The sequence below is a fragment of the Xenopus laevis genome, chromosome 5S, assembly GCF_017654675.1.
Source record: "Xenopus laevis strain J_2021 chromosome 5S, Xenopus_laevis_v10.1, whole genome shotgun sequence".
Taxonomy (NCBI): Eukaryota; Metazoa; Chordata; class Amphibia; order Anura; family Pipidae; genus Xenopus; species Xenopus laevis.
The window spans coordinates 113642819-113654071 of record NC_054380.1 but is presented as its reverse complement, the minus strand read 5'-3'; the positions used below and the strand labels follow the sequence as shown (position 1 = coordinate 113654071).

At 40.4% G+C, this 11253-nt stretch overlaps 1 protein-coding gene across 2 annotated transcripts in view; it reads right to left on the bottom strand.

Moving 5' to 3' along the window:
* The window catches only part of LOC108718165 (vigilin), a 37798-nt gene continuing 26545 nt past the window's right edge, over positions 1 to 11253 (bottom strand). For both annotated transcript variants that reach the window (XM_018265832.2, XM_018265833.2), the window contains exons 8-28: positions 11228 to 11253; positions 10877 to 10984; positions 10679 to 10783; positions 10425 to 10503; positions 9006 to 9145; positions 8818 to 8922; positions 8087 to 8200; positions 7680 to 7766; positions 7456 to 7587; positions 7055 to 7273; positions 6709 to 6930; positions 6315 to 6533; positions 6057 to 6201; positions 5815 to 5960; positions 4602 to 4706; positions 4284 to 4418; positions 4038 to 4181; positions 3722 to 3901; positions 2693 to 2809; positions 1319 to 1450; positions 1 to 1143 (exon numbers count right to left, since the gene is read on the bottom strand). The exon at positions 11228 to 11253 is cut by the window's right edge and continues 181 nt beyond it. In XM_018265832.2, coding sequence (XP_018121321.1) covers positions 1009 to 1143; positions 1319 to 1450; positions 2693 to 2809; positions 3722 to 3901; positions 4038 to 4181; positions 4284 to 4418; positions 4602 to 4706; positions 5815 to 5960; positions 6057 to 6201; positions 6315 to 6533; positions 6709 to 6930; positions 7055 to 7273; positions 7456 to 7587; positions 7680 to 7766; positions 8087 to 8200; positions 8818 to 8922; positions 9006 to 9145; positions 10425 to 10503; positions 10679 to 10783; positions 10877 to 10984; positions 11228 to 11253 — 2795 coding nt within the window. In that variant the 3' untranslated portion in view covers positions 1 to 1008. The remainder of the gene's footprint in view (positions 1144 to 1318; positions 1451 to 2692; positions 2810 to 3721; positions 3902 to 4037; positions 4182 to 4283; positions 4419 to 4601; positions 4707 to 5814; positions 5961 to 6056; positions 6202 to 6314; positions 6534 to 6708; positions 6931 to 7054; positions 7274 to 7455; positions 7588 to 7679; positions 7767 to 8086; positions 8201 to 8817; positions 8923 to 9005; positions 9146 to 10424; positions 10504 to 10678; positions 10784 to 10876; positions 10985 to 11227) is intronic.

Sequence of the window (11253 nt, the reverse complement as noted above, 5' to 3'; positions counted from 1 at the left end):
TGGCTTTTAAAGGATGTTTATTTCCCGTCCTTTATGTACAGGAAGTTGATACTGAGGCACAGTAAGAAGAAATGTCCGGGAGGGTGCAAGGTGGCTGAGGAAAGGTCTGGAAAGACCTGAAACTAATGTCACCCCCACCCAACCAGGACAAAACATGATCCCTTCCCCCGGCATCAGAGGTAAAGGGACAAAGGAAAGACTATTGATGGGCAGCCATAAACCAATCAGTTGCCCAGTCAACTCATGATCTCCAGCAAATAGGGGCACAACAAGTCAGTGTTGACAATAGAATTTTGGATTCTTCCACAGCTTGGAATATGATCAGCCATTACGAGATAAAACCAGATTAGGAAGGATGGTAGAGACCAATATACTCTGCCCTCCTCTCATTTGTGCATATTCCCCCGAAATGGCTTCCAGGGCTCCTCACTATGCATTCTAATCTGGAGGAGGAATCAAGCGTTAAGACATAAGGCTCCCCCCAATGCAGGGGAATGACGAGTGGGACTGTGCAGCCCTCAAAATCATCCTCACCTCAGTTTAAACAGCATTTCATGCATGAATGTGGAACTACGACTGAACACAGCCAAGAGGTCTGATAGGAAAGGACACACCAGCGTATAGAATTCCGGGGCACGTCAGCTGCTGTAACCCATCTCAGGAATATGAACATGAATCCACAAGGCAATTTGGGTGAATGTGGCTTGATGGAGCGCACACAATACGTACCAAACATGGCAGATCATACACAAAATGGCAGTATAGTGACTTTAGGAAAGAATGAGTGTGCATGGCTGGAGCCTGTATAGATACTTGGATTACACACTTCACATTCTAAAAAATGAAATGCTGATTAACTCCTTGAAGTGAGAAACATTAAAATGTGCATGTCTGCACAGTAAACTGTATGATGGGTAAATAAGGGGAATCCCAGGAGGCAGAGGGAAGGGCGGGGCAGGGACAAGGAGATGACCGGGGCAAGTGAATGTGACACAGCGACAGAAGAGTTTAACAGGAAGCAGACATGTCAGCTGGCAATAGGCCTTTTCCACCCCCGTGTCTCTTGGGGCCCCATGGAGATGTTTTGTGGGCCACCGGAGCACCAAAGCTGGGGAAATCCTCAGAGCTGCTCATATCCGGAGCCTGTGGGAAAAGAGAAAAACCATGTATTAATACATCGGAGAAATGCTGGTCGCAGCAGTAGAACGGAAGAGAACCAAGACTGATATGAGGAGCTGCCAAAACATACCCCGACTCCTCCACCCCCTTCTTGGCATAAACTTCTGGGCCCTACAGTAGTAGTACATGTGGTGCTCACCTTCTCATTGCTCCCTGTAGTCCATGGAGCATCTCTCACTACAAAGCCCTTGGATGGCTGTGGCTTGTTCTCTTCCTGAGAGTGAGGCTTCAAATAGGATTGCATCACTTCATTGTCCACTACATCAGACAGCTGAAAGGGAAAGCTCATTTGGTTTAGATTTGCTGGGAACATATGTCATAAGCAAAGGTAAAACAACCCTTAAACTCTTTTGTGTAATCGTAATCTTATTTTAAAGGAATATTTTCTTTAGAAAGGTACCATCACATAATTGCCCCCGTCTATACCAATTCCACTTCAATACATTCTTTACTTTTGCCTCAGCTAAACCGTGGCCATCTTGAACTCTTTATGTTAAAGGGGTTGTTCACTATGAAACACTTTTTTTCCAGTTCAGTTGGTTTCAGACAGTTCACCAGAAATAACGACTTTTGCCAATTACTTTCTATTTTTGACCATTTTTCTAATATTTAAGTGTAAAGTTTAATTTTTCATTTTCACCTTCTAAAGCAGCTCTGGGAGGGGGTCGTCGGCCCTATAAAATATTCTAAATTGATACTTTTGTTATCTTTGTCCCTGCTGAGCAGGATCTCTGAGTTTCATTACAGGCAGCTGTTAGAATTGATACAATAGTTGCTAATACTCCAGAGATGTTGCTGAGAAATGTATCAACTAATTGTATGAACTAAATGTAGATCCAGATGCTCCTGGATCAATGAGCTGCCAGACTGAAACCCCAGAGATACGAACAATATACTTTTAATTTCAATTTTGGGAAAACAGTAAAAAAAATAAAAGATGGAAAGCAAATTAATAAAGTCTTTGTTTATGGTGAACAATCTGAAAACAACTGAACTGAAAAATGTTTGGAAGGTGAACAACCCTTAAATCAGCCATAGGCATTTCTAGCAGCAGTGCAGTAAAGGCAAATTGATCCTGTCTCGAGTACATTTTGAACCCCTGACATAAGGCAAGATAAGGACAATGATTGACAGAAAGGAAACTGTCACATAAGCATCAGGAGACAGGAGCTGGACTGATCCATGAAAGCATAAAAGGGATAAGAACATTTCCAGCTGGAACCTATGGTTTTCCACAACTCCACTATTACTTGTTCCTGAAACCACTATATTATATATATACTATAATATTGTGTTAAGACATTTTATTCTGACAACAGTATCTAAGTGGCAAAATGAAAATTACACTTAAAAAAAAAATTAAATGTCTTCATAGCCACCTTGATCTTAAGTCACCTTGTTGGTATCAGTGGACCGTAAGATCCATTATGAAGCACAAATGGCATACATGGAATAGTAACCCTTTACTAAAGGCAACTCTATATAAATATACACAATTGCAGTTATTACTTACATATTCCTCTTCCAGGTTAAGCAAATGATCAATGGCTTCATCCACATCCTCTGGTTTGCCGGTGACTGTAACAAGGTTGGGATCAGGGGCTCCACTTTGAGGGAAGCGAATATCCACCTACAGCGATATCCGGAGTAATATCAGAGGTTAAACTTCAGGAATACGGTCAGTTCAGTAGACCTTCCTCTATGTCTCTTCTCGCCTTTATTAAGGGGTTGGTTTTAACTCTTGCAATTTAAGTCTGTCTAAAACACTAAAAACTATTGTTAATGTGGCTAGGATCTGATAAATTTGGGGTAAACAATTTGCTTATAGGAAAACCGGTTTGGTTGGATAATGAAAACCTGCACTAACCAAAATTCAGTAGAACACCTGTTGTATTAAAAGGTATCCATAAACTAGAAGTCTGTCATGGGTTTGGGGATTTGTAATTTAAAGGTCGTGAAAATTTAAAATAAGCTTCCTCATACTGAAGTAAGAAACTTTCTAAATACAAACAATTAAATAATAATCAAGTTTATCTTTACTATTCCTCTCTCAGAATCTGTTTCTCTTCATGTCTTCATGCAGCAGTAGGGTGTCAAATGAATGATCCAATGTATCTTATAGGGCAGCTCCCTTTCCTAGCAGATGAATTAGAGTTCACTCAACTGATTCCAGTACAAACAGAATCTAAAAGTAAATGCCTTTTGCACAAATTCTGCATGTAGAGAGACAAGATATCTGGTGATTAATAGAGTGAGCTCTAATACATCTTCTAGGCAAAAGGAGCCCCCCTATAAGATCATTCATCGGACACCCAACTCCTGAAACAGATGCCAAGAGAGGGATAGTGAAGATAAACTTGATTATTTCAGAAACGATGCAGAACTATTAATTGATTGTATTTAGAAAGTTTCTTATTTCAGTATGGTAAAGCTTATATTAAAATTTTCATTTCCGCAATAGTTCCCCTTTAACAAGAAACAGTTCACCCATCACTGAAACACGTAATTTGTATAACAGATACTTATAAGCTACAGATCTCACCTTAAACTCATCCATGATTTTCCGTACAGCTTTGCCTCTGCCGCCGATGATGCGGGCATGAACACGATGATCTAAGGTGAAGTCCTCTGAAACCATCTGCTCCAAGTCCCCCACAATCTGCATAATGGAATCTCTAGCCGACTCCGTGTTTCGCTCATAGCCTGTGATGATAATCTGATCCTAAAAAGAGAAACATCATTATTTCTAGGTCATTTTTGAAAATAGCTGAACTGGAAAGTGTTTGTACATGGAAACAGCAACAGTTCTACATGAATTTATGAGGTTACAAGAATTCCAGTTGTTTCAAAGATATTACCTGGTTTTCATCATTCTTGTCAGGGAACTGGATATTGACATCATGATCAGAACGAATCTGACTAATGACCGCTCCTTTACGACCAATAATCTTCGGGTGAAATTTGGGGTCAACTGAAACAGCCAGTTTAAAACTGCGCAAAGCCTAGAAAAATGCAGCAGGTTTAGCACGTTACACAATGTGCAAACTCAAATCTAAATTCCTACTGAGCACAGTGCCAGTGAAGGACACAAAATGATCCCTCACCCTGTCTTCTTGCTCCGCCTGCAGTTCCCGCACTCGTTCTAGAAGTCCAGCCTTGGCCCGATCTAGACTGGTAGACTGCCCTGTTATGGTGATTGTATCACATTGCTGCTCAGGGGACGGCACTTGAATGTTAACCTGAGATGATACATGAAAATCTTATAATAAATCTTGCCAATATATTTATGTGGTAGGTTACATTCCACATACTAGAGAGATAATCGAGCAAAAGTAAAATGGGATGTCACAGGGCCCTGCCTAAAATTAGCATACGGTTCTCAAATGAAGATCCCACTTTGTATCTAGAGGTTAGCTACTCACCTCAAATTCATCCATCATCTTGCGAATTCCACTTCCTTTCTGCCCAATGATGTAACGATGCAGATCAAATGGCACCTCTACTTCAATGCTGACAGGGACATAGGCCTATGGAGACACAGAGAATTTGTTTTACTGCTTGGTTGTCCCAAAACCACTGTCGTACGATATTCGGTGCGTCTATGTTGAGAAATGAGCTGACAGCAGCAGAAGACTTGGATATCGGTCAGTCGTTGATCGGCCCAGACAGAAAATTTTCATTGTGTGCCTTTGAAGGCACCCACACATTGGCCATTGTTACTGCTGAATCTGGTAGAATTCTATTGTTTCTATATGTATTTCTGACAATTCAACTCTACACATGTGCATTGAAACAAACGATCTTTCTTGGAAAGATCTTTTCAAAGAAAGATCGTAATTGTAACATCTATGGGCATCTTTAACTGCAGCTTTTAAGCTTTCCAGATTTCACTACTTCACCTGTGGTCACCTATAATGCTCCTATATACACTAGGTGCCATACAATCGAACAGATGGTATAATAAATTATAGTTTCTACAGTAACTGCTGAAACCAGTTACTTCCTAAATGTATCCATGTCTTATTCACATATGCAGCTATTCAGGGAAGATGAAAAACAAGACATCCAAATGAGCTGCAGGTAATGCACAGTGCCCAGCTTTTGGCAAAAAACAATGGAATTGCTGAGTGAATATCTGGTGACCTACATTGTTACACCTACTATTACACCTACTGACCTATTGATAAATAAGCCCTCTTGCCTAACGCGGAGTCACCTATATCTAATAACCTAAACGCAATATTACTGGCCAGCGTTTTTTTAAAAAAAAGCTGACCGCCGCATAAATATGATTAGCAGTTTAAGCTTAGGCAATGATAATTTACGCTATCTTATTTAAGCAGCGGTCAGCTTTTTTAAAAACTTTGCCAAAAATCCGCACGTGTGTGTCCGGGGCCTTATCCTACTCTTGCACATTTATGGTACAATTCATAAGGCTAATGCAACACAATTTCATGTTCAGTGCAGAGTTTAGAAGCATCCCCCACCTGCCAGCATAAAAACAAACATTAAAGCTCACCAAGCCACCCCCATAAATTTACAGTGATACAAGTCACCTGACAAACACCAGTACAAACCAGATTTAAAAAAAAAAAAAACACACAAGCACTTGCTTTAAAAATTGCGTTTAAATACCTTAAGAGCATCGCTGGCAGCATCACACTTCTCTTTGCGTCCGGAAATCAGAATGATGTCACATTTTTTGGGAGAGTCAGGATCTATTGACTTAGACTCTGTTCCTTCATCTCCATTCTCTTGTACAAGAGGCTCTGCATTAGGAGCTAAAGAATCAAAAATAATAATAAGATGGTCAACATTTAGCAATATTGGGGGGGGGGAAATCAATAGTTGAATAGTATGGGGCTGTCAAAACTCACCTCCCTGAGGCGTTTCCTCACGGTCAGGAAATTTAATCTGCACTCCAAATTCACGGGTAATCTGCTGAACTCGAGTTCCTTTGGGGCCCATGATGGAACGATGAAACCGTTGAGGAATCAAGCACTCAATAGTGACCTGAGCCTCCTGCATAAAATATACAAATATATCTCCCATCAGTTTCAGAAGAGATGGCTTAAATGATATTCACATCCAAATAAAAGAAGGGAGTGGAGTAGGTAAACAGAAAACCCCCTTACCAAGTCTTCAGTTATCTCCAGAATCTTCTTTTTAGCAGCCTCCACGCATTCCTTAGCCCCTTTGAGTGTTACGCGGTCACTCTGAACTCCCGAACGTGGGAAACTAACAGTCACGCCTCCATATTCCTCCGCCATTTCTCTCAGGACCTGACCTCTGCGAATCACAAAGTGACGGTGGTGTTTTGGGTCCACAGACATTGAATCCTCAACAATGTTATCCTAGGGAATGGAAAATAACGACCAAGCCCATTAACATACAAAATAAATTATAAAGCAATGCAAGGCAGTAATATCGCAGTGGGACATCCATTGCATCTTTTAAGAAGCAAAGTTGTAGTTGGGTATTATGGAGTGAAAGTGGACAAAAGGATGAGTTGTTCAGTGTCCTACTCACCAGGCCTTGGATAAGGAGCTCCAACTCCTTTTGCGCATCTTTCACAGACTCTTCAGTGCCCATAATAGTGATAAGCTGCTGGTCCTTATCATCCGCAGTAGGAAATATAATCCTAGCCCCAGTCTGGTCGCGTACCTTACGGATATTTCCTCCTCCTTTACCAATCAGGAACTTGTGGTATTCTGGTTTAGCTCTAAGCTCTGCAGTAAAGCTCTTTATTTGCTGAAAGACACCGCAACAATATATTTGATGATCAAAGAACATTCCAATGTTAGTCTTCAAATATACTCTACTGCGGATTAAATTGACTGTACAATAAATGATGTGCACATAAATCAGATCTTACTTTCTCCTCTGCAAGCTGTATTAACTGCCTCTTAGCCCTCTCCACATCCTCAACTGGTCCTCTGATGGTCACGGTATCGCTCCCAGAACCCTCACTGGGGAAGTGGATGTGTACACCCCCACACTCCTCCATGATGGAGCGGATAAATCTGCCTTTAGCACCAATGAGGGAATTGTGCAATTTGGATGGAATGTTGACCTCTAACTCTGTGATGTTTGCCTGGATCAAACATAGTCGGACAGAGACATATATTCATTACACAGTGTTACTGGTTCTAGGTAAACAATATCCAGCCTTCAATGATCACAAGGTGCCAGAAGTTGTAATTTAGCGAAGAGATGCCCCATTCCTCACATGCAGATATTTGAAGTTTCATATTTAAGAACATCATTAATCCTCACCAATTCTTTTTGAATGGCCAAGATTCTGTCTCTTGCAGCCTCACAGTTTGATTTCTTCCCAGTGATCACTATCATTTCAGAGTTGCTATTCTCAGCAGGGAGGTCAATTTTAGTGTTACATTCTTCACGAATCTAAAAGCAGACCACGAGATGGTTATATTATATAGATGGTTATATTAATATTTGCACCACTGAGAACTTACAGATAAACACTAGAATCACACCTTTTTAATATTGGCACCTCCCTTTCCAATGATATTCTTGTGGAACTGTTTAAAGATCGGCACAGAGATGGAATAACTGTTCTCAACCTAGAAGACAAGCATCAACATTAATGGACATAATAGTGCCACGGTGTTCATAAGAACTTTAACACTTTTACACAACGGAGTTCATAAGCACCGAAAGAAATCGCCAGTGCTCGAGTGGTTAGAAACAGTCTAGACTAAGACTATGTCCAGAGAGTAAAGTATGAAAGGGTTTTTACAATAGGCCACGATGGCTTTATTTTCTAAACCCCGCTATATTATAGGAAAGGTCCACCAGAGTACTGAACTACATATCATGAAATGTTTACATTGTAATTTAATAGCCAATATGTTCTGCATGCATAGCTAGGTAAAGGTCTTACTAGTTCTGACACCATCTTCTGCAAATACTTTGTACACTTTTCCACCTCATTCTTGGGCCCACGTAGCTGAACAATGTCACTTTTTTGAGTCGGGTCAGGGAAATTTATTATAACCTAGAAAAAAATAAAATGTTTCAGGTGGCAGAAAGGGAGTAAGACATACAGGTTTAAGGCACAGTGTAAAAGACATGCCTTCACTAATAGCTCTTCTACATCAAGGTTGACTTTGCTTTTGTTTGTGGGTATTACAGGTCTGTCACCCATTATTAAAAAGGGTAGTTCACCTTTGAGTTAACTTTAAGCATACTATAGAATGGCCAACTCAACTTTTCAATTGGTCTTCATTTTGGACCTTTCCAGCTTTCAAATGGGGTCACTGACCCTGGCCGTGGGGAATAAAAACATTGCTAACAAGGCTACAATGTTATTGTCACTGTTACTTTTTATTACTTCGCTTTCTATTCAGGCCCTAGTCGCTAAAAACTACTTCCTGGTTGCTAGGGAAATCTGGACATCAGCAACCAAATAGCGGATGAAGTTCCAAACTAGAGCGCTACTTATCAAAAAGCAAAATAATCACAGACCAGATGCAATCTGTCTCAGAATAGCACTCTACGTGATATTAAATAAAGGTAAACAACCCCTTTAAGAATACTCTGAATTTACCCCTCTGTTCCAAACAAATACTTGCCCAGTTCTCATATAAAATAAAAAATGGTCATAAGACTTACCTCTGGGAATTTTTCTCTTATCTCCCGGATGCGCTCACCCTTTTGGCCAATGATTGTCCGATGAAACTTCTGCTCAATGATCAAGTCCTTTGTGCGCTCATTCTCCTACAGGAGCAATAGATACAAGTTATGGGAAAATAGGGGGTTCGTGGGAAAAAAACAGAAGGGTAAAAAAAAAATAAACTCACCATACGTGATGCTAATTCCAAAAGATCTTTCTTTGCTTGCTGCACCCCCTGGGGGTCACCCTCAATTCGGATATGATTGCTCTTCTCACTATCCTGGGGGATTCGTACAGATACTTTGTACTGTTCTTTAATCTTGTTAACTGCAATGTGATCAATGCAAGTCAAATTACAGAATGCCATAACAGCCAAGAACAACATTCAAGCAATCAACCTAGTGGAGTGGACCAGTCCTTGAGCCGAGGCACATGAAGCCCATGACCCAGCCAGATCCCTTCACTAAAGTTTGGTCTAATGCTGGAGCACTTTGTATTTAGTGCAATACATTCTACCACTGAAAGATCTTACTTATGTATTCAGGGTAGCAGCTTCTGGGCACTGGCGGGATACACAAACAAGATTTGTCTAAACGATTATACTAGTTTCTGGGGACCCATCAAACACAGACACATTGACATATTAAATACAGAACTATAAAAATGGTAAAACATAATATTGGGGGGGGGAAAAACTAATGATGTACAACTACCTTTAAAGGGATACCGTCATGGGAAAAACACTTTTTCCCAAAATGAATCAGTTAATAGTGCTGCTCCAGCAGAATTCTGCACTGAAATCCATTTCTCAAAAGAGCACACAGATTTTTTTATAATCAATTTTGAAATCTGACATGGGGCTAGACATTTTGTCAATTTCCCAGCTGCCCCTGGTCATGTGACTTGTGCCTGCACTTTAGGAGAGAAATGCTTTCTGGCAGGCTGCTGTTTTTCCTTCTCAATGCAACTGAATGTGTCTCAGTGGGACATGGGTTTTTACTATTGAGTGTTGTTCTTAGATCTACCAGGCAGCTGTTATCTTGTGTTAGGGAGCTGTTATCTGGTTACCTTCCCATTGTTCTTTTGTTTGGCTGCTGGGGGGGGGGAAGGGAGGGGGTGATATCACTCCAACTTGCAGTACAGCAGTAACTTCAAGCACTCTTTACTGCTGTACTGCAAGTTGGAGTGATATCACCCCCCTCCCTTTCCCCCCAGCAGCCAAACAAAAGAACAATGGGAAGGTAACCAGATAACAGCTCCCTAACACGAGATAACAGCTGCCTGGTAGATCTAAGAACAACACTCAATAGTAAAACCCATGTCCCACTGAGACACATTCAGTTACATTGAGAAGGAAGAACAGCAGCCTGCCAGAAAGCATTTCTCTCCTAAAGTGCAGGCACAAGTCACATGACTTGGGGCAGCTGAGAAATTGATAAAATGTTTAGCCCCATGTCAGATTTCAAAATTGAATATAAAAAAAAATCTGTTTGCTCTTTTGAGAAATGGATTTCAGTGCTGGAGTAGCACTATTAACTGATGTGTTTTGAAAAAAACATGTTTTCCGATGACAGGATCCCTTTAAAGACTTAAAATTTTCACTTACTTTTTGCACCACTCTTGCCAATGAGATGCCTATGGAAACGGTGATCAATGTTTATCTCTGCGTAATCCATACGGGAAATCTGAATGGACAGAACGAGAGAAAAATTAAAAAGTTTTGAACGTTGAAATGTGTATTGAAGCTTGTTATGGAAAAGTGATCACAATGGAACACTGTTTAAAAAAAAAAAAAAAAAAAAAAAAGTACAGGCACTGATGGTTCAGAAGATGATCAAAAAGGAGAACCGAATACTTTACCAGGTCTTTGACAAGGACTTCCATCTGTTGCTGAGCCACAGTTACATCCTCTGTGGGGCCTTCTAGAGAGATTTTGTCTTCCCCTTCTGTAAACTCAATGTGCACCTAAAATTTTTGAAGAAAATTGAATGAATTGAATGAGGACATGAAGGAGAAAAGGCATCGCATCTCACTGCATTATTTATAAAACTCACATACTTTTGGTATTTGCTGTGTGATCTTTGCCAAGTTCTGCCCTTTTTTGCCAATGATAAACCGATGCAGCCAGGAAGGAGCAGAGACAGAAGCCACAGTAAAGCTGTTTGCCTTAAAAACAAGTATTTTACAAAGGTCATTATAAATATAACAACAGCTGATATGCTCTAGTCCAATTCTATGGTGATGAAACCCTGCTGACCCAATGAAGCAATTTTTTGACATACTGGCCAGCATAAAATAGCTGCCCATGGAGTGTCTAGGTCTACAGGGTTTTTATAGCATAATTTTTCGACAAGATAATAATATCCTCACAGACTTACTTAACATTTATGAAAGCAGTACCGTACTAACCTTGGCATACACTTCAGTAAGTGCTT